General features: G+C 36.7%; 1 protein-coding gene across 1 annotated transcript; it reads left to right on the top strand.

The window, feature by feature from the left end:
- The first annotated feature begins 22,986 nt into the window (after nucleotides 1-22,986).
- LOC141673889 (uncharacterized) lies at nucleotides 22,987-24,604 on the top strand. The gene is made up of 3 exons (XM_074480617.1): nucleotides 22,987-23,208; nucleotides 23,250-23,764; nucleotides 23,833-24,604. Exons 1-3 carry the CDS (start codon nucleotides 22,987-22,989, stop codon nucleotides 24,602-24,604), a joined length of 1,509 nt encoding a protein of 502 aa, XP_074336718.1.
- Nucleotides 24,605-24,809: the final 205 nt, after the last annotated feature.

The following is a 24,809-nucleotide window of genomic DNA, read 5'->3' as shown; positions in this document are numbered from 1 at the left end:
AATTAGGGCTTTTTTATCTAGGGGTTACTAGTATGATCGATTATACCAACGTGTAGAGCTTGAAAAGAGGAATCGATTGGCGGTGGGTTCATGAATAGACGATACCGGAATCGAGCTGGCCGGAGAAAAGAAGAACTCGTCGTCCGGCGAGTTTTCTTCGAGTTATTCCGGCCAACTCAGGGGTTATCTGTTTGTTTTGATTGCATGGTTGAATTCCTGGTGATTAGAAGATGTGATCCGGTGCTTTTCATGGCCTGACTGTACCTGGATCGTGTTCTCGCCAAACAGGGGTGTTTTCCGGTAAACCTTGTAAAAATTGCATTTTAGTCCCTGTACTTTTCAAAACAAAACAGTTTGGCACATGAGGTTCTAGAAGTTGCAAAAATAGGATTCCTGTTTTAAAATTATTTAAAAATTAATTTTCTATTTATTTTAATTTCATAAATTCGTTTTTAATTAATAAAAATTTCAAAAATTATTATTTTAATTCCAAAAATTATTTATAATTCAAAAATAAATATGAATTATTTAATTTATAAATTTAATAAATAAATAATTATTTAATTGGTCAATTATTTTGAATATTAGTTGAATAATTGATTTAATTAATTATTAATTATTTTTAATTGATTATTTAATTAGATTTAATTATTTCTTTTGATTTAAAAATCCTGAATAATAGTTTCGAGCTTTAAAATATTATTTTAAATTATTTTCAAGGCTCGATAATTATTTTTAAATGATTTTAAAGTCAGATTCAGCTATTCGAACCCTGTTAATTGCTTATAAATGATTCATCGACCCGTTTTAATTCTGAAAAATGTTTAAAAATCCATATTAAATATCTGAAAAATTAATTTAACCCCGATTCTTCTTTGAATTTTTTTTCAAATATCTTACGTGCTATGTGCTATATGTGAACTGATTGATGTGTCATCAACTTATGTGTATGTTATTTGACGGTTATTGTCGTAACTTTCAATCCGTAAGTCAGATTTGGGTGAAATAAAGGGTAGATAAAGCTTGTAGCGAATAGAATAAAGTGAGAATGAGTATTGATAGATACTTGTGGTGTCTAGCAGAGGAAGTGATGCATAGAAAGGGGAAGCGGATAGTCAGTGATTAAGAATCGGTGAACGAGAGCAAGAGAAGTGTTAGCGAATTGACATAAGGCAAGTGTTCTGAACCTTTTCAAGATATGTTGCAAGTAATTGAATAGTTCTATTTTATATTACAAGTGCTTTGAAGTATTTAACCCTAAATCCTAATTCCAGTTATTGATTTTGAGCCGTAAGCCTTATTCTTTGTAAACCATTGATTGTTGAATACCAGATATAAACCACAGATATACGATACTACTCCAAAAATACATACAAACTATACATTGATCACTGAACCTGAATTATTTAACATACAAACCTTCATACCTTATACATCAGAAGATTAATCCTTATAACCACGAGACCTTGATTCTTCTGTTATCTGATTCTTTTACCAGCTGATAGCCAATCTTTGTACTTACCTTGTTATACCCTTTTGGTGAATGCAAATCACCTTATGCTCGAAGAAAAATGTTGTTTATGATTCTGTTTATTGATTTACATTGTTTATTCTATTATTGTTATAGAATTGTATTGTTTTATAAATGTGGACCAGATTCGTGGTCAGACCAGACTCGTGGTCGTATTAGGCCAATGTGTGCCTTGGATCCAGTATATAGAGCAGAGCCGTATGCCTTACTCGGGGTTAGTGCATGACTGATTAGCAGCCTAACCTTGGTTTTTAAAATAAAAATTGAATATCCATTTATAACCATTTCTTATTAAGAAAACTTGATAACCTAATCATTTCATTTGATCATTGTTTAATCTCAGTTTTGTCACTATGACTTGCTGAGCTAGTTAGCTCACTCATGCGAATCTATTTATGTTCTTTTCCAGTTAAGAATGAGCCCGTTGTTAAAGAGGATCCCCAGTCAAGTGTGCGAGTTAGGATTCCAGGTTGAGATGGAATAAGCTAGCAAAAGACTTTTGTAATAATTTAAGTTTGAAAATTATAAGAATGTTTACTATTTAAATGTAAGTTAAACTAGTTGGGTTTTGGTATGTTTGTAATATAAGTATGGTTGTGGCTTGTATGCATATTTTAACCTGTTGCGATCCATGGTTTATGGTAAGTAGGGTCACTGCATATTATTATTGTCATAAGTAGGTTTATATATATTGTGTGTGTGTGTTATGAACCCCAAACTTCTGACTCGGGTTTGGAGGGCGTCACAGTTACCACTGTAAATCTTATTGATAGTCTCAGAAGAATCTCTTTAAGGTGCAAGCAGAAGATCACTTCTTCATTTTTTGAAGAAAAACCCGAGAGGAAAAGGGGGTAGAAATTGAGGAGAAAAATGCTTGTATAATCAGTATCATATCCAGATAGAAGAATGTAATATTTGTTGAATCACTGTATTTTTATGGTTCAGTATTGTATCGATGCATTCTCTGAGACTATAAACTGTGTGTATGTGTGTATGAAAGGTAGGTGTAACGCCCCCAAATCTGGGGTCAGGAATCTGAGTCGTCACGCCATCCTTCAATCATGTATAACCTGTATTGATTCAATAATCCAACAGACCACAATCTCAGTCACACATACACACAAGTTATAGCCTTAAAAATAATGTACAACAGGTATCATTTGTTATTACAAATCAAATAAACTTTACAGGATCTCAAACTATTATTCGTAACCTCTAAATGAAGTTATAAAAAGCTTATAATTATCTGAAGCCTATCTAAATGGTCTAGCTTTCCTGAAGCAATGCTACAAGGTCTTCTCCTCGCAGTTTCAGTTGACTAGGTCTCTTACTGGTATGCTGGTTATCTGTTGTGTTGTGACACTTAAAAGAAAGCATGAGTGAGCAATAATGTTAAACCATAATGTATAAAATAGTTTGGAAATAACTGTTAAAATAATACTTATAAATCAAATTTGGTAGTATAATAGGACGATTTAAAAATTTGGTAGTATAGACCTTTTCTTTTTTAAATCAAATCAGATATTTTATATATATCAAAATATCTTGACAATGTTCCCGATTTATGTTGAGAATTGGCTAAGTAGAAAATCAGGATCTTTCTAACAATCAGGATATGATCAACTGTCAGGATATGATTATTATTTGAAAGCTTCATTATCATCCCTTGATAATATACTCATTCATCCATTGATGCTTTCATCTGAATATCCGTCAAAGCTATAACATATATCCGTTGATCAACTTATCCATTGATAATGACTTGCATGACTGTTAGGCACAAAGCATGAGCTAATAATTCATGCAAGTATACACGTTCACAAGTAGTACAGAATGATTTCAAATTCGTTCCCACAGAGACTCTGACTAATTATGTTCAATTAACACTTACTCACCAATGTATGATTACTTCTCAATGTCAAGACAATAACACTTAAGGTTGATTAACTAATTAATAACTGCGAGAATTTAACACTTAATTTGATACTTGAATTCACAATATTAAACACACATGAGATCATAACTTCATTACTACTCCATTCAATAGTTATTGTTATTACCCTTAGCATGTAACAGTGATGATATTAATCGAACAACACGAAACTGATAAAAGCCAACTTTCGTTGCACAAGTACCATTCTACCAAGCATCCACAATTAAGATAGAAGTTGAATAGGCATCAATTATGTTGAGACCCTATATATATACAGAATTTGAAAATATAACGATTTAAGCGCAAGTTATTCATTATGATTACACAGGGCAAGTAAAACGGTTAGAGTTACCCACTAATCATGCACATAATACATGAACCTATGCTAGCATGGCAAGTTTTAAATCTCAAAATTCACTGTCACTTCACAAGAGATTAACAGGCTATCTTATATTTTCATGACGCACATAAGACGGATAAGCATAACCTATGCTAGATATCATACAATCATCACATACCAAGGTATTAAATAATTAACTAAAGAATTCCATAATAAATCCGCTACGACCCCATGATCACAACTAGCCCATGATAGAATTCATCGTCACCATGGGTTCATATGAAAACATGATAATAACACAATGATATAAACTAATAAAAATACTTATTAAAACCAGAGTACGTCATAAGATTATTAAGGTTCAAAGCTAAGAAAACTAGCATCCACTGTTACAACGAATAAAAAGAATCACAAGATAACGTATGCTTCCTCTTCTTCATTGTGGTGTGCTAAAAACGGTCTTCTTAATCTTCTCTCCTTGCTTGTTGCTTGTTATTGTGAAATGTCTCCCAAGATTGCTTATATAAGAGTCCACAAGAAAGAGCAGTCTCAGAAGCCCAATAGAAGTCAAATTAGAAAACCCAGATTCTAAATTTACGACCCCAGGTGGCCGCCTCAGTTCCCACGCGGGTGCCTGCATCTCCAGGCGGTCGCCTGCATATCCCAGACGGGCGCCTGCACAGCTTCTGGAAAAATCCTCTTTTTGCTCCTGATTTTGCTGATTTCTTCGCACAATTCCCCGCAACTGGTTCCAAGTACTACCCTAGCTTATTATGATGAAATCTCCCTAATTACGCAAGTTATACCCTGAAATGCAAAAACAATAGAAAAACGTATCAAGTACACAAAATACTTGATTTCAAGACATCAATTCAAGCCATTATAAGACGTTCTAAGTGGTATAAAATGCCACTTATCAGACCCCCAAACTTAAATCGATGCTTGTCCTCAAGCATCACAGATTCAAAAATAAAATAAAAACATACATGAATGCAAACTACATGAAATGCAGCGATCCCCATCGCAATGACTAAACCAACCATCACATAACATCTCAACAAATGCAATTAGGCGACTAAAGATCAATCAAATCACGCAAGCTAACATACAACTAGAAACGTGGTGTGTGCGAATGCTTAATAGATATGCTTCGAAACTAGACCAATTATCAAAACTTAATTATCCTCAAGGCAATCACAAGATTATACGAAGAATATATTCTAAACACAAAATGACTTATAACACTTCAAGATCATTGGAGCTTATTACGGAATCATGATTTTATTGAACACAATAAACAACTGCTTATTTGATCGTGCAATGAGTGAGTTCCACAAAAGACTTATGCAATGGCATCCATTATACGAGCGTTAGGTTAGCGGATCCCAGACTATAAAAGCCTTAGGTCACTAGGCATAAAGTCCCCTAAGAACTTAATAAATCGAATACCAAATAGCTCACTTGTGATCAATTATGCATTAAACCATATTTTTTTCTTTTTCTTTTTTTTCTTTTCTTCTATGCTTTTTCTTTTTTTTTTCTTCAATTTCTGAGCAAGTACATTTCGTTCCATCTTGTTCAACCCTAGACTACTCGCATATAATATGAGCCGGCTACTAGCCATTTGACACCTAGCCACGACTAGCAATGAATTCCAATTTTTACTCCAATTTTATCTGTTCATGCCTTTTATCATTAAGAGCCTATCATACATTCTAAGTATAAGCAATAGATTAACCTCAAAAACCATCAAACCATGACAACAACCTAGAAATACAAGTGTTTCTAGCATGCATGCCAACCTAACAAGATTCAACAACACTCTAACGCTATCACTACACTCGCATCAATATCACATATCAATTGGTAAAGAAACACAAAAGGGATCATGGTATATGCATGAGCTAAATGACATGATAAAATTATGAAATAAATTAAAAAAACTATATGAAAAAAATATGTAACTATATGAAATAAACTATCATGAATATGCAACTACATGACACACACAAAAATATATTCCTTAACTACCACCCCCAAACTTAAAATCTTCACTTTCCCCAGTAAAGGAAATAGAAAGGAACACAGGGTATACCTACTCAGAGAAATCATCATCATCATCACCCTCAGAGGGTGGAGTGTCAGGAGGCGGATAAGTAGAGTCCTCACCAAAAACGGGCCACTGGATGTCAGCTCCAAGGCCTCTGAAAGCAGTCCCAAGTGATAGGGTGAACTCCTGCGCAAACCCACTCTGTGACTCATACATCGCATCCATCCTCCTGAAAAGCCTCATGTACTGGACATCAGCCATCCCTGAACCATCACCTCCCTGGGCTCTAGAAGAACCTGCCTCACCATGAGCCTGACTGGGTGTAGCCATCGTAGCACCAGCTACTGGACGTCCTTCTGGAAGACGATATCCCAAACCATGCTCCTCGAGCTCTCCACCCGTCCACTCCTGTATCGCATTCAGCGTCGATGAATCAATAGGAGCGGTCGGCATCTGCAGCTGCTCATAAGAAGGCCAGTGGACTCCAACTGCCTTGCATAGCTTCATGACAACAGAGGCATAAGGGATGTTGTTATGCGTCCTCACCCTCAAAATCTTCAAAATCCCTGGGTAGATGAACTCACCAAGGTCCACATAATACTCCTCATTCAGAATTCCCCACAACAACCTGGCTCTCTCAACTATAACCTCATGTGCATGCGAAGAAGGCAAAATATTAGCACAAATAAAGGTATTCCATGCACGTGCATACCTGTTCATCATAACAGCCGGGAAAGAACGACACTCGTTGGATCCCGTCTTAACTTCCACACCATGCCCAGCTGGTAGAGAGTAGAAATAATCAAATCTGAGTCAAAATCCTCAGGGGTCTTCTCATTCCAATTCTCCTCCTGGGGCTTCCTTTGTCGTTGCCCAATAACACGGTGAATCACCTCGGGCTGATAATCAACAGTAAGCCCACGAACAACAGAATACCAATTCTTGTCGGCCTTGACATTCGCATAGAACTCGTGAACCACACTCATCGGGACCGCCTCAGGTCACTCGCAAAAAGTAATCCAACCCTTTTCTGCAATCATCAGCAATAACTCACTATCCCTCCCTGATGGCAAAAATCCCCTCTCCTTCAGAATCGGCTTAGTCAGAAGCCTAGAATACTCCTCCTCAGCAACCCTATCCACCAATCGGGGCCTCGCCGCAGTACCCCTTGAAGAATCAGCAGTCAGAATGGTGCTACTGCTATCGACAGTTCGAGATCTCTTTGGGGCCATTGAAACTGAGAATAAGAGTTGTAGAGTTGTGTTTTGTGTGTAGGAAAGGGTTTGTAAGTTGAAAGTATATGGGAGTGTATATGGAGAGGTTGTGTGTATATAGAGTAAGATTAGGGTTAGAATTAGATTAGGAGTAGGGTTTGTGGTTGATTTGGAGAAGGAAATCGTGGGTAATGGGGTTGTAGTGCTGTGGAATTCTTTTTGTGTTTTTTTATAAGATAAAACGAATTTTCAAAATTTTGGGCCGCAGGCGGTCGCCGGGAACCAGCTGGCGGATGCCTGCCAGCAAGCGGCCGCCTGGAACCTACAGGCGGGTGCCTGGAAGGTTCCTGGAAAAAAAAAATTCAGGCAGTTTTTTCTGATTTTTTTGGGTTTTTGGATAGAGTACTAAATTCTAAGGGTTTCTATGGTCTCATATCTTGGGTTGACTCCCAAGAAGCACTTCTTTTAATCATTAGCTTGACGTAGAGTAATTCGATCAAGTTCACGATAACACGGCACTAACCACTTCCCGGTTTGCCGTATCCCCATAATAGTGCTTCAATCTCTAACCATTAACTTTAAATGCTTGGCCCGGATCGTTCTCAAAAATATCCACCGCTCCGTGTGGAAACATAGTTTTTGTTGGATTTTTAACGCAGCGGGGGCATGGCAAAACACTTTTACACATATAAAATCCAAATAAAAGCATATAAATCGTGAATAAAAATTCGAGGGATCGAATCTAACCTTTTAAAATAATTTGGAGACAACGATCAGAGATCCTTAGCAGTTGCTCCTCAAGTGTGAAGCACTCCACCGGTATCCACCAAGAAAACAATGTTAAGGAGGAGGAAGGAGGTGGAGAGAATTGAGTTTTCCAAACTTTTTGGGTTTTCGGGTTTCGATGGGGTTAGAATAAAATAGGGTCTATAATAGTGTATTTATAGGCAAAATTTTTAGCTGAAATTTTCCCATAAATATTATTATTATTATCCCATTTATTATTCTCATTAATAATTAAAACACCTTTTAATCATTAATCCTTTTTCTAAACACTTTAGAAATAATTTTCTCTCTTGATTTAATTTCCAAAAATTAAATCCTTTAATTAATAATATTAAGAACTTTTCTTAATTAATTTATAATCAATTAAATCTCATTTAATCAATTATTAAATTTGCCAATTAATTATTTATTTCATAAATAAATAATTATTAGCCATTATTAATTAATTCCTCCACAATTAAATCATTCTCTTTTTATGGTGTGACCCTGTAGGTTCAATATTAAGCCGGTAGTAGAAATAAATAATAATAAAACTATTTTATCATTATTTATATAAATTCTCTAATTTATTAAATATGATTAATTAATTAATCACATTTATTCTACATCGTGAGTGATGCTTCTCAACATATCGCGACTATCCGGATAATATGAATTCACTGCTTAGAATACCAAGAACTTGTCAGTGAATAGTTACCGTACAATAAACTCCTTCTACCCTACAATGTCCCGATTAAATACAAGGCATGGATCTCGTGTCAAGCCTACCTAATTCAATCACCTTGCTTACCATTTACTATGCGTAGTTCTATGCAAATTAGAAACTCCTTTCTAATTTCATTTACGCCAGAGATTCCTGAACTAGCATAAGTGGATCAGCCTTGAACATTCGCTTCCTTCACTGGAAGGGGTAGATCCTTTATTGATCATACACTATCTTCGTGTACAAATTCCTATACCCAGAAGAGCCCTAATAATTGTCCCTGGAGACTAAGAACTAATCCAAAGCATAGTTCAGTGTACACAAGATGACTATGATGACCTCAAATCTAAGGATACTTGTACAACTATCACTATGTGAACAATTGCTGATACGTGAGTGAACTCCATCAGTTGTTCAGCTGTGCGAGTCATGTTCAGTGAACTTATTCCATAATAAGCACCTACATACTAGCTATAGTGTCACCACACAAATGTCTATGAGAACAGACATCCTTCATAATGAAGCAAGCATAGTATGTCCCGATCTTTGCGAATTATTAATTACCAGTTAGTAATCCTATGACCAGGAACTATTTAAGTTTAGAGTTATCATCTTTTTAGGTCTCACTATTATGATCTCATCATAATCCATAAAAAGCTTTACTCTAAACTATGGTATATCTTATTTAAACACTTAAATAGATAAAGCCCGTAATAAAAACAAAACAAGTCTTTATTAATATCAATGAAATCAAAACAGATTACATAAAAGTTATTCCTAAATCCTAATACATGATTGGACTTAGGACATATTCCTTTCAATCTCCCACTTGTACTAAAGCCAATCACTCTGGTATCTAATACCCATCTCATCTTTATGACGATCAAAGTGACTTTCAAAAAGTAGCTTTGTGAGTGGGTCTGCTATGTTGTTATGTGTGTCAACTCTATTTCAATACAATACAAGAAATGTTACCGCGCTCCCACTAACCCTTTTGTAGACGCATGGTTCATCTGCGTTTTTGATAAAATCAAACTCTTTGATTGTCTCATCAAAATGAATGTTCCATCTTTCGAGAAGCTTGCTTTAAACCACATATGGTTCGCAGCAGCTTACACACTAGGTTTTTATTTCCCTTGGAAAGAAAAACCATCTGATTATTTTCCAGATCACATAGTCGTAGTAAGCAGCATTCGCAAGCAAAATCCGAACTGATTTTAACAGGGCTACAGGTAAAAGGTTTCATCAAAGTCAATCCATTGCCTTTGTTTGAATCCTTTTCCCAAAAGCCTGGCCTTAAAGGTCTCCACCTGGCCATCTGCTATAATCTATCTTTTGTATACCGTATACAAAGATTCCATTCTGGATTTCATGGCACTATGCCATTTCTCTGAGTCAACACTACTCATAGCCTCATTATAGGTGACAGGGTCGTCATCATTAATGATCGACAACTCATTGTCATTCTCAATGACAAGGCCATATTACCTCTCAGGTTGGCGAGACACTCTCCCTGACCTATGAATGGGCTGTTCCACAGAAGGTTGTTCAGTCAGAACAGGTGTTTCCACTTGATCCGTAGTAGTTTGTGCTTCTTGAACTTCATCAAGTTCAATTTTGCTCCCACTGTTTCCTTCAAGGATAAACTCCTTTTCCAAGAAGGTAGCATGTCTGGATACAAACACCCGATGATCGGTGTAAAAGTAATACCCTAAAGTCTCTTTAGGATATCCCACAAAACTACATTTTACGGATCGATATTCCAGCTTATCTGGGTCAACATTCTTGACATAAGCCAGACATCCCCAAATCTTAACGTGTTTAAGACTCGGTTTCCTTACTTTCCATATCTCATACGGAGTTTGAGGAACAAATTTAGAAGGCACCTTATTCAGTAAATATGCTGAGGTTTCCAATGCATAACCCCATAGGAATACTGGAAGATTTGCATAGCTCATCATGGACCGAACTATGTCTAACAAAGTTCGATTTCTCCTTTCAGATACCAATCTGGAGGAGTCCACTGGGAGACTATACCATTTATTTTGAGATAATCTAGAAACACTCCATTAAAGTATTCACCACCTCGATCTGATCGAAGAGTTATAATACTATGTTTGGTTTGTTTCTCTACTTCATACTTATATTTTTTGAACCTTTCAAAGGCCTCAGACTTGTGTTTCATCAAACACATATCCGAATCCAGATCTATCATCTATGAAAGTAATGAAGTATGAAAATCCACCCATGGCTTGCGTAGACATTGGTCCACATACATTTGTGTGTACCATTCCTAGCAAATCTGCAGCCCTCTCTCCATGTCTACTAAATGGAGACTGCAATGCCACTATAAAGTGAGATTTTCATCATCCCTTTTCTTTTATTAGTTTGTTCAATCTGAAGTAAATTATGTCACATATATACAGACCATTATTTAAAGCACCACGTCCATAAAGAATATTATCTCTAAGAATAGAACATTCATTATTCTCAATAATAAATGAAAATTCAGCCAAGTCTAACATGGGAATAATATTCCTCACAATCGAGGGAACAAAATAACAATTATTTGAAATAATAGTCTTGCCTGTAGGCCTATGTAAATGAAATGATTCTACATCTTCAGCAGCAACTCTTGCTCCATTTCCCATCAGTAGAATCACCTCCTCTTCCTCAAGAGTCCTACTTCTCCTTGGTCCCTGCAACAAATTGCAGATATGAGAACCACAGGCGATATCTAATACCCAAGTAGAAATGACATATTCACTTCTATCATGAACATACCTAAATCAGAAGCGGTAGTCTCACTACCCTTCTTCTTCTTCAATTCTGCAGGGTAAACCTTGCAGTTCCTCTTCCAGTGCCCCACCTTGTTATAGTGAAAGCAAACAACTTTGCTCTTGGGGTCTTCAGCTTTTGGTGGAACCGACGTTTTCTCACCTACTTTCTTCTTCTTGGAAGAGTTCCTCTTCCTTTTCTTAGGATTGGAACCTTCACCAATTAGAAGAACAGAACTCTTCTTAGGGGGAAAATTCGATTCCGCAGTCTTCAACATGTTGTGGAGTTCAGGCAGGCTGACATCCAACTTATTCATGTGAAAGTTCACAACAAACTGCGAGAACGAACTCGGTAGCGATTGCAAGACCAAGTCTTGGCTCAGCTCCCCATCCATGACAAAACCAAGTTGTCCAAGACGTTCAATCAAATTGATTATCTTAAGTACATGGTCATTCATAGATGATCCCTCAGACATCCTACAACCGAACAGCTCCTTCGATATCTCATATCGAGCTGTCCTCCCCGCCACATCATAAAACTCTTGTAGATGCATGAGGATAGTGTGAGCATCCATATGCTCATGTTGCTTCTGTAGCTCAATGTTCATGGAAGCTAGCATGATGCATTGAGCAACATTTGCATCATCTATCCACTTACGATACACAACATGTTCATCATTATGTGCATCACTAGCAGGTTCAGTAGGCTTAGGTGAGTCAATCACGTATTCTAGCTTCTCAATCCTGAGAACAATTCTCAAGTTTCGAAGCCAGTCAGCATAATTAGGACCAGTCAATTTGTGAGCATCTAGTATGCTCCTGAGTGATAGTGCAGAAGACATAACGTACAAAGTAAATCTGTAAATGATAAACACATAACAACACTTAGCAAATATTCGATTTCATTTCAAAACACTATATGAATCGGCTCTTTATTCATAAGTGGCTCCCACTAGTTTTCCTAATTTATTCAACCCCCTACATGAAAAATTAAGCATTCATAATGCTAGTGGGAATAGGGATCCTACATTCCATTACACAACCCCGGCTGTGGCACGAAACGCCATGTAATGTTCAATAGGCAGACAACTCTTGTCAATTACATTTAATGTTATTCCCTAATCAAACTTTAGCCTCTTGAATAATTGAGTCACGGCTGTGGCACGACAAACTCAATATTCTAAGTCAAGTCTAACCCAACATTCCGTACAATTGAATCAATCCCCAAAGGCCCACGGCTGTGGCACGTAACGACCTTTAGATTCTTATTCAATGTACACATCTCTATGTAATAGACAAGTATTTCTTATTTCGAAATCAAAGCCCTCGGCTGTGGCATGAAACGACAATGATTCAAAAATAAGAACTACTTTCTACCATGTTGGAAGGCTATGACCGACACAAGCCCATTATATCATTGGCCAATTACTACTTGATATTATTTAATTTTAGAGGGATTATATTACGTTACAATCATAATCATATTATAAAGAAATTCTTCCTTTTAAATTAAATATTTCAAATCAATAATCAATAATCAGATGATTCCCAGATCGGGTGGAGCATTGTCAAGAGGCGTCACTTAATAACCCTTTCTTACAGATAGAAATCTGTTGTTGACAGAATCATCCTTTCTCTCATATCGAAAATTCATATTCAATTACGTGTTTCATAAACACAAGAATCTCATGATTGTATTCATAATATTGTTATTAAGGTTATGAAACAATTTCACTATACTAGGTTGTCTAACAAACGCCTTATGTTTATTTAAGTTCACCTAAATCTATCATCGCATGATAAACTAAGCATATATCACATATATAAACATGAATAAACATCAAGGTAGGTATGTTACATCATCTATCACATTAGTCTAAGCATTATACATCTCTATGTATCACATGAAGCATTTAAAAGCAATTAAAATAGTCAAAAACATCTTTAAAACACTTCATGGAAATATAAACAGTTCAAAACTTTTATATAAACTAAAATTGATCACACCATTAGATCCGTCTCGAAAAAACGAATCCAACGGTATATTGCACGCCCAAAACGGAGTTACGAAACTCCCTGAAAATCAATTTTAAAATCAACAGAAGGGCTGTAACGCATTACAAGAACGCGTTACAAGCCCGGTAACGCATTTCGGTGATGCGTTACACCCCTTTTAAGCCATTAAAGGGTGTAACGCATCCCGTGAATGCGCCACAGGTGTGTAACGCATTCCCGGAATGCGTTACACCCCTATTTTTTTTCAGCAGCCGCCTTTTGCTTTCCTCGGAAAACGAGCCGCCGTACTGACATCTGTGTACCTGACTGTCTTCTTTCCGTGCCATTGAACAGGTAATAGCAGAACAGCAGAAACTTTCTTTTACAGCAGATACAAACATATATATATATATACTATATATATACATATATTTACTTACTAAATTACGAATTTTAATTGAAACAACTTCAAAAATTCATAATAAAAAATCTATACATCCTAAAATTATGAAAAAAATACCCAGACGATCTACAACACTTGTAGAACCCAGATCAACATTCAAAATTATTCTGAGAAACGATTTCTCATCAGACAAAATTAATCCATGATATAACTTTTAAAAATCATAATTAATTCATACAAGCACATAAAATTCTGAAATTTTTACCATAGATCTATATGCATACAACCTATGCTCTGATACCAATATTGGATTTTTAACGCAACGGGGGCATGGCAAAACACTTTTACACATATAAAATCCAAATAAAAGCATATAAATCATGAATAAAAATTCGAGGGATCGAATCTAACTTTTTAAAATAATTCGGAGACAACGATCAGAGATCCTTAGCAGTTGCTCCTCAAGTGTGAAGCACTCCACCGGTATCCACCAAGAAAATGATGTTAAGGAGGAGGAAGGAGGTGGAGAGAATTGGGTTTTCCAAACTTTTTGGGTTTTCGGGTTTCGATGGGGTTAGAATAAAATAGGGTCTATAATAGTGTATTTATAGGCAAAATTTCAGCTGAAATTTTCCCATAAATATTATTATTATTATCCCATTTATTATTCTCATTAATAATTAAAACACCTTTTAATCATTAATCCTTTTTCTAAACACTTTAGAAATAATTCTCTCTCTTGATTTAATTTCCAAAAATTAAATCCTTTAATTAATAATATTAAGAACTGTTCTTAATTAATTTATAATCAATTAAATCTTATTTAATCAATTATTAAATTTGCCAATTAATTATTTATTTCATAAATAAATAATTATTAGCCATTATTAATTAATTCCTCCACCATTAAATCATTCTCTTTTTATGGTGTGACCCTGTAGGTTCAATATTAAGCCGGTAGTAGAAATAAATAATAATAAAACTATTTTATCATTATTTATATAAATTCTCTAATTTATTAAATATGATTAATTAATTAATCACATTCATTCTACATCGTGAGTGATGCTTCTCAACATATCGCGACTATCCGGATAATATGAATTCACTGCTTAGAATACCAAGAACCTGTCAGTGAATAGTTACCATACAATAAACTCCTTCTACCCTACAATGTCCCGATTAAATACAAGGCATGGATCTCGTGTCAAGCCTATCTAATTCAATCACTTTGCTTACCATTTACTATGCGTAGTTCTATGCAAATTAAAAACTCCTTTCTAATTTCATTTACTCTGGCCAGAGATTCCTGAACTAGCATAAGTGGATCAGCCTTGAACATTCGCTTCCTTCACTGGAAGGGGTAGATCCTTTATTAATCATACACTATCTTCGTGTACAAATTCCTATACCCAGAAGAGCCCTAATAATTGTCCCTGGAGACTAAGAACTAAACCAAAGCATAGTTCAGTGTACACAAGATGACTATGATGACCTCAAGTCTAAGGATACTTGTACAACTATCACTATGTGAACAACTGCTGATACGTGAGTGAACTCCATCAGTTGTTCAGCTGTGCAAGTCATGTTCAGTGAAGTTATTCCATAATAAGCACCTACATACTAGCTATAGTGTCACCACACAAATGTCTATGAGAACAGACATCCTTCATAATGAAGCAAGCATAGTATGTACCGATCTTTGTGAATTATTAATTACCAGTTAGTAATCCTATGACCAGGAACTATTTAAGTTTAGAGTTATCATCTTTTTAGGTCTCACTATTATGATCTCATCATAATCCATAAAAAGCTTTACTCTAAACTATGGTATATCTTATTTAAACACTTAAATAGATAAAGCCCGTAATAAAAACAAAACAAGTCTTTATTAATATCAATGAAATCAAAACAGATTACATAAAAGTTATTCCTAAATCCTAATACATGATTGGACTTAGGACATATTCCTTTCAGTTTTGACGATAAATGGTCCAGTCCACCTTGATTTCAACTTTCCCGAAAAAAGATGGAGACAAGAGTTGAACAGAAGAACTAGTTGTCCCGGCACAAATAACTTAGGAGATAACTTCCTGTCGTGCCACCTTTTTACTTTTTCCTTGTACATTTTGTTGTTCTCGTACGCTTGAAGTCGAAATTCATCAAGTTCATTTAACTGAAGCATTCGCTTCTTCCCAGCTGCATCTAGATCAAGGTCTAACTTCTTCAATGCCCAATAAGCCTTATGCTCAAGCTCCGTAGGTAAATGACATCATTTACCATAGACAAGTTGAAACTGGGACATCCCAAATGGAGTCTTGTATGCTGTTTTATAAGCCTAAACAGCTTCATCGAGCTTCAAAGACCAATCTTTCCTTGACGGACAAACAAATTTCTATAGAATGCGCTTGATCTCTCTATTAGACACTTCAACTTGACCATTAGTTTGCGGATGATAGGAAGTAGCGATGCGATAATTCACATTGTAGCATTGCATCATAGAAGTGAACTTACGATTGCAGAAATGTGACCCCTCATCACTTATGATAACCCGTGGCGTTCCAAACCTTGTGAATATCTGCTTATGAAGAAACTCAACACTACCTTTGCATCATTCGTCGGTAGAGCCTTGACTTCTACCCATTTCGAGACATAATCGACTGCCAGCAAGATGTACTGATTATTGAAGGATGATATAAATGGTCCAATGAAATCGATTCCCCAAACATCGAAGACCTCAACTTCAAGCATCACATTTAAAGGCATCTCATTCTTTCTAATAAGATTCCCAACTCTTTGGCAACAATCACACCTTAAAATGAACTGATGTGCATCCTTAAACAATGTAGGCCAGAAAAAACCTGCTTGAAGAATATGAGCTGATGTCTTTTCACCACCATAATGTCCACCATAAACTGTGGAATGACAGTCTCGTAATATCCCCTCCGTCTCACAGAATGGGATACATCTCCTGATGATATGGATAGCTCCTTGTCTAAACAAATATGGTTCATCCCACATGTACCACTTCACCTCATGCAGAAACTTCTTCTTTTGAGCCGCATTCATATTAAGAGGCATTATATTGCTGACAAGATAGTTCACAATGTCTGCGAACCATGGCTCTTCCTCTTGAACTGCAAACAACTGCTCATCCGAAAAAGATTCGTTGATCAATGTCTTATCATGTGAAGTATAATCGGGATTCTCCAATCTAGAGAGATGCTCAGCTACTTGATTTTCAGTACCTTTTCGATCCTTGATCTCTAACTCAAATTCCTGTAGCAAGAGCACCCAACGAATAAGTCTAGGTTTCAAATCCTTCTTTGAGACCAGATAGCGAATGGCAGCATGATTAGTGAATACCGTCACCTTTGTCCCAAGTAGATAAGATCAAAAATTTTCGAAACCAAAAACTATAGCCAAGAGCTCCTTCTCAGTAGTGGTGTAGTTCATTTGAGCTCCATTTAGCGTCTTACTAGCATAGTAGACCACATGAAAGATATTATTCTTGCGTTGCCCAAGAACTGCTCCCATTGCATAATCACTTGCATCGCACATCATCTCAAAAGGTTCTCTCCAATCAGGTGCTGTAATAACTGGTGCAGTTATTAAACTCTTCTTGAGAGTCTCGAATGCTGCCAAGCATTCATCATCAAATTTAAAAGGCACATCTTTCTCGAGCAAGTTGCACAACGGCTTAGATAACTTAGAGAAGTCCTTGATGAAACGCCGATAACAACCCGCATGACCAAGAAAACTACGGATTCCTTTCACAGAAATAGGTGGCGGAAGATTTTCAATGACTCCCACCTTGGCTTTATCCACCTCAAGGCCCTTGCTAGAGACCTTATGCCCAAGAATGATGCCTTGTTGCACCATGAAGTGACATTTTTCCCAATTGAGCACCAAATTAGTTTCCACATACCTTTTGAGCACCAAACAGAGATTATTCAAACATTCATCAAATGAATGTCCAAAGATGGAGAAGTCATCCATGAACACTTCAATATTATTTCCAATCATATCAGAGAATATAGCCATCATGCATCTCTAAAAAGTGGCAGGTGTACCACATAAGCCAAAAGAAACTCTATGAAAAGCAAACGTGCCAAATGGACAAGTGAAAGTAGTTTTTTCTTGATCTTCTGGTGCAATGCAAATTTGATTGTAACCCGAATAGCCATCCAGAAGATAATAATACTCATAACCAGCCAACCTGTCAAGCATCTGATTAATAAATGGAAGAGGGAAGTGATCCTTACTCGTGGCTTTATTCAACTTTCTGTAGTCCATGCATACCCTCCATCCTGTGACTGTTCGAGTGGGGATGAGCTCGTTCTTCTCATTTGCTACCACAGTAATACCTCATTTCTTAGGTATACATTGCACGAGGCTCACCCAAGAACTGTCAGAAATAGGATATATGATTCCTGCATCCAGCCACTTTAGAATTTCCTTCTTCACCACTTCTTTCATGATATGATTAAGTCTTCGTTGTTGCTCAACAGTCGGCTTGCTACCTTCCTTTAGCAGAATTTTATGCATACATTATGAAGGGCTGATCCCTTTTATATCTGCTATAGTCCATCCGATGGCCAATTTGAATTCTCTCAAGATCCTCAAGAGCTTGTCCTCATCACTACCTGAAAGGTCAGATGCAATAATAACAGGCAACGTAGATGAATCACCTAAAAAAGCATACCTCAAGTGTTCAGGCAATGGTTTAAGCTCCAAAGTAGGTGCTTCCTCAATAGATGGTTTGAGCTTTCCCTCAGCATTCTTGAGATCAGTATTACCAAGAGATTCAAATGGCATGTCTAGCTTTCGCTTCCAAGGAGAATCATTTAGATATTGTAGTTGCTCATTGCCTTCCTCATCTTCACTGTCAAATTCCCCCAATAAGGCTTTTTCTAAGGCATCAGACCTTAGCACATGATCAAGTTCTGAAGTTACTACAGAATCAATCAAATCCACCTTGAAGCACTCCTCATCTTTTGTAAGGAATTTCATCACATTGAATACATTGAATGTCACATCTCGATCTTGCACCCGTATAGTTAGTTCATTTTTTTGCACATCTTTCAAGGTACGGCCTGTAGCCAAGAAAGGTATTCCCAAAATTATGGAAATCTTCTTATCTTCCTCAAAATCCATAATGACAAAGTTTGTAGGAAAGATGAGCTTATCCACCTTTACTAACATGTCCTCCACGATGCCTCGTGGGTATGTACTAGAACGATCAGCCAATTGTAGAGACATGTAGGTGGGGTTTGGATCAGGCAAATTCAGCTTTTTGAAGATGGACAATGGCATCAGATTGATGCTTGCTCCCAAATCACAAAGGCACTTGTCGAATGACAACTTTCCAATGGTGCAAGGAATGGTGAAGCTACCTGGATGCTTAAGCTTTGGAGGTAACTTTTATTGTAGCACGACACTGCACTCTTCCGTCAGAGCAATGGTATCAAGATCGTCCGGTTTCACCTTCCTTGAAAGAATACCTTTCATAAATTTTGCATAACTAGGCATTTGCTCTAGAGCCTCAGTGAAAGGTATATTGATGTGAAGTTTCTTGAACACCTCTAGAAACTTATCAAACTGCTTATCCAGCTTTTGTTTTTGCAAGCGCTTAGGAAAAGGTGGTGGAGGATAGAGCTGTTTCTCCCCTGTATTACCCTCAGGCAGAGTATGTTCAACAGTAGTCTTCCGTGGTTCCCCCTCTTTCTCCTCTTTCTTTTCTTCTTCATCTACAACTTCAGCTTTTCCATCTTTTGCTTTTTCAGCATCAGCAACTTTTCCAGACCTTAAAGTGACAACTTTGACTTGCTCCTTAGCTTCCTTCCTGCCTAGAACTTCAGTATCACTGGGAAGTGTGCTAGGTTGACGATTGAGCACACCATTGGCTATTTGACCGATTTGATTCTCCAAGGTCTTGATAGAAACAGCCTGACTTTTGCACAACAGCCTGACTAGAAGGTGGAGCAGCACCTCCTTGTTGAGGATATGATTGCCTTTGAGCATATTGATGAGGTTGCTGGAATCCAGGTGGATTAAACTATTTACTTACAGCTTGCTGATATGGTTGCTAAACAGTATTCTGATTGTTGCTCCAACTGAAACTGGGATGATTTTTGTTATTAGGATGATAAGTTGCTGGCACAGGCTGTTGTGGTCGCTGATAATTGTTCACATACTGAACAGATTCATTAACAAAAGAACACTGATCCTTAGCATGAGACCCTGCACAAAGCTCACATACAATAGCTATTTGATTGACTCCATAGTTGGCTAAAGAATCGACCTTCATAGACAACACTTGGAGCTAAGCTGCTATAGCTGTAGCTGCATCAACTTCCAGAATACCTGCTACCTTCCTAAGCATCATCCTTTGAGTTGGGTTTTGATGCTCGTTTACAGCCATAGTTTCAATGAGATTATAGGCCACAGTATAGCTTTTGGCCCATAAGGTGCCTCCAGCCGTTGCATCGAGCATGGGCCGAGATTGGGCCCCCAAACAATTGTACAACCTAGTGATCACCATCCAGTCAGGCATACCATGACGTGGACACTTTCTTAACATCTCTTTATAGCGCTTCCAAGCTTCGTACATAGATTCTGTTGGTTGCTGCGTAAACTGAGTAAGAGCACTCCTCATTGCTGCAGTCTTGGCCAATGGATAGAACTTCACCAGAAACTTTTGCGCAAAATCTTCCCGAGTAGTGATGGACCTAGCTGGTAGAGAATGTAACCAGTCCTTAGCTTTATCCCTCAGAGAGAATAGTAAAAGTCTCAGCTTGATAGCCTCATCAGTAACACCATTATATTTGAAAGTACTGCAGATCTCGACAAAATTCCTGATATGCATGTTGGGATCTTCAGTCGCAGCACCTCCGAAAGAAAAAGAATTATGCACCATCTGAATAGTGCCCGACGTAATTTCAAAAGTATTGGCCTGAATAGCCGGATGAATGATGTTTGACTAAATATCATCAATTTTAGGTCGAGAAAAGTCCATAAGAGCTGAATCTGCTGGAACTATACGATCATCCATGATTATCGGTTGTTTCTTTTCACTTTCTTTATCCGAATCTTCAAAATCTAACTTCTCCGAAATGTCAAGAAGTGAATCTGTCTCCTCAGCGGTATCTAGAGTCCTCTTGCGAGTGCGAGAACGTGTTTGCATAAACGCTCGCTAGAGTACCTGAAACACAACCGAAAATAATAAGTAACAAGTCTTAATCAATGAGTCCTAATGACCACTGATGGTAGTACATAAACTAAACACGTTAACACCGAGTCCCTGGCAGCGGCGCCAAAAACTTGTTAGGCACAAAGCATGCGCTAATAATTCACGCAAGTATACGCGTTCACAAGTAGTACAGAATGATTTCTAGTTTGTTCCTATAGAGACTATAACTAATTATGTTCAATTAACACTTACTCACCAATGTATGATTACTTCTCAATGTCAAGAAAATAACACTTAAGGTTGATTAACTAATTAATAACTACGAGAATTTAACACTTAATTTGATACTTAAATTCAAAATATTAAACACATATGAGATCATAACTTCATTACTACTTCATTCAATAGTTATTGTTATTACCCTTAGCATGTAACAATGATGATATTAATCGAACAACACGAAACTGATAAAAGCCAACTTTCGTTGCACAAGTACCATTCTACCAAGAATCCACAATTAAGATAGAAGTTGAATATGCATCAATTATGTTGAGACCCTATACGTCTACAGAATTTGCCAACATAACGATTTAAGCGCAAGTTATTCATTATGATTACACAGGGAAAGTAAAAAGGTTAGAGTTATCCACTAATCATGCACATAATACATGAACCTATGCTAGCATGGCAAGTTCTAAATCTCAAGATTCACTGTCGCTTCACAAGAGATTAACATGCTATCTTATATGTTCGCGATGCACATAAGACGAATAATCACAACCTATGCTAGATATCATACAATCATCATATACTAAGGTATTAAGCAATTAACTAAAGAATGCCATAGTATATCCGCTACGACCGCATGATCACAACTAGCCCATAATAGAACTCATCGTCACCATGGGTTCATATGAAAACATGATAATAACACAATGATATAAACTAATAAAAATACTTATTAAAATCAGAGTACGTCACAAGAGTATTAAGATTCAAAGTAAAGAAAAATAGCATCCACTGTTACAACGAATAAAAAGAATCACAAGATAATATATGCTTCCTCTTCTTCATTGTGGTGTGCTAAAACGGTCTTCTTAATCTTCTCTCCTTGCTCTTTGCTTGTTGCTTGTTGCTTGTTATTGTGAAACGTCTCCCAAGATTGCTTATGTAAGAGTCCACAAGAAATAGCAGTCTCAGAAGCCCAATAGAAGTCAAATTAGAAAATGCAGATTCTAAATTTATGACCCCGGGCGGCCGCCTCAGTTCCCACGCGGGCGCCTGCATCTCCAGGAGGTCGCCTGTATATCCCAGGCGGGCGCCTGCACAGCTTCTGGAAAAATCATCTTTTTGCTCCTGATTTTGCTGATTTCTTCCCACAACTCCCCGCAACTGGTTCCAAGTACAACCCTAGGATTATTATGATGAAATCTCCCTAATTACGCAAGTTATACCCCGAAATGTAAAAATACTAGAAAAATGCATCAAATACACAAAATACTTGATTTCAAGACATCAATTCAAGCCATTATAAGACGTTCTAAGTGGTATAAAATACCACTTATCAATGACAAGTCAGAGCTGCGAGATAAATCAAATTGTGCTGATTTATAGGATCATAGTTGATTTATATATATATATATAGAAAGTAGAAGAGTTAACTATAACATATCTTGTAATTAATAGACATTAATTATAGCCGTGTAGTATATAAACACAGAATATGTTATCACATAAGTGTGTGACATGTGCTTAACTTGAGTATTCGTTAACCTAGCAGCTCTTAAGAATATTGTTCTTGAGAGAGTTTTGTAAAAGTTTATTAAAGATCAATATAAACTGTTATGTGATTCATCCGTGCTTACTTTACTTCCATAATACATCGATTTATTTAGTAATTGTATCCAACCTTCCTTAAACAATTACTTTACTGAGCAACAAGTTGTATCAGAGCGGTCAAATTAACTGATAATTTGAAAAAGTCAAGATGTCTGAAAGTAAGTATGAAAGCATGAAAATTCCCATCCTTAAGAAAGCTGATTACTCTACATGGAGAGTAAAGATGTTGATCTTCCTGGAAGCTATTGATGATACATATGTTGATATTATCAAAACAGGACCTCCATACCCTGTGGAAATTATGGCTATGACCCCAGATGTTCCTGAACACTATGTCAGGAAAGAAAAATCGAAGTGGTCAGATCTTAAGAAGGCTTCAATGCTTAAGGATGCAAAAGTCAGGAATATTCTGTACAATAGTTTGGACAATGTGATGTCCAACATGGTAATTGTCTGCAAAACTGTAAAAGCGATATGGCAATAAAGAAGAATAAAAGAGCTGTTCTTTTGCAAGAATATGAGCAATTTGATGCTAAGGTTTATGAGTCAATTACTAACATCTATGATAGATTTCTGACACTGTTGAATGATCTATCTTTGGTTGGAAAGGAGTATGATAGAGAAGACTCAAACACCAAGTTTCTGAGAGCTCTTGTAGAAGATTGGGATACTCAAGCCTCAATAATCATGAATCAATATAATCTTGATTTACTGACTCTGGATGAAGTTTATGGGATGCTGAAAACTCGTGACTTGGAGATTCAGCAAAGGAAGAATAAAAAGGGTCAGAAGATGAAGGTCGTGGCTCTAAACGCTGAGACTGCTAAAGGAAAGGAGAAGATGAGTGAGAGGTCAAGAAGAAGGAACATAATGGAAGAGTCGGATACTGATGAATCATCAGATCCTGACACAGATACTGACGAGGATTTTGAGATCGAACTAGATGATCCTCAAGTTGTTGAGATGGCTGCAATGCTGGTGAAAGACTTTAGAAGGATGAGGTTTGAAAAACCACAAAGGAAAGGTGGTTTTACAGAAAGTACTCTGAAGATGGCAAATGCAAGTTCAGGAAGAGTGATGGACAGTATACCAAGGGAAGGAAGTTTGACAAGACCAAGTTGACTTGTTACAACAGTAATAAAAGGGGACATCTGGCTGCTGAGTGCCCCAAGTCAACTGGAAAAGCCCTGGTCATAACAAACTCCGACAAGGAATGGATTGACTCATCAGGAACTGACAATAATGATGAATGCTATGCACTCATGGTAACTCGTGGAGAGAATGCTTCAGGAACTGATAAGGTACCTTCAGCTGTATTCCCCATTGATACTAATAATCTGTCTGAACTGAAAACTTTCTTATACTCTCTGCATGTCACTTTTAAAAGTAATACTATTGAATGTGACAGTTTGATTGCTGATAATAAGATGCTTATAGAAAGAAATGATTTCTTAGAAGCTGAGTTAGTACGCATGCATGAAAATGAAAAGTTATGTAAAAAAGCCCAATATAATGAAACTCAGATAAACATCAAATATACCAGGCTAGAGAAAGTTCTTGAGAAAGAAAGAGAAGTGTTTAAAACATGGATGACTTCAGGAAGAGCAGTTCATAGTTTCATCGGTGATAAGAATTGGAAAGAATGTCAAGGTTATAATAAATTTACTGATAGGAATATCAATAAGGATATTAATAACACCACTCTTGTTAAGTTTGTAAAAACTGATGAAAATAGAGTGAAGCCTGTTTATAAAGTAGGTTCCACCTCTAAGAATCTTGATAAGAAGAAAGCCGAACCTAGAGTTTCTGATAAAAAGAAAGAAGAGCCTAAAGTACAATAATATAAAAGTAAACAAATAGGACTTCTTTCTAAAAGTCTGTTAGATAAGAAATTTTTTGAGGTAAATGCTAGGACTCACAAATCTAGGTGTAAGAGAGGTATAAATGGTAAATAGGGAATAAATTAGGCAAGCAATTATAAGTACATTCCTAATGCTCCTAGGAAAGCTTGTTTTAACTATGGTAATACTAATCATATTGCTACTG

Source organism: Apium graveolens, chromosome 7 (assembly GCF_009905375.1).
Source record: "Apium graveolens cultivar Ventura chromosome 7, ASM990537v1, whole genome shotgun sequence".
Taxonomy (NCBI): Eukaryota; Viridiplantae; Streptophyta; class Magnoliopsida; order Apiales; family Apiaceae; genus Apium; species Apium graveolens.
This window is presented reverse-complemented; position numbering and strand designations above follow the sequence as displayed.

Coding starts and splice junctions, on each gene's coding strand:
- LOC141673889 (XM_074480617.1), top strand. CDS start 22,987: ATGTTGATCTTCCTGGAAGCTATTGATGATACATATGTTGATATTATC. Junction 23,209..23,249: donor ACAATGTGATGTCCAACATG/GTAATTGTCTGC, acceptor ATGGCAATAAAG/AAGAATAAAAGAGCTGTTCT. Junction 23,765..23,832: donor AAAGACTTTAGAAGGATGAG/GTTTGAAAAACC, acceptor ATGCAAGTTCAG/GAAGAGTGATGGACAGTATA.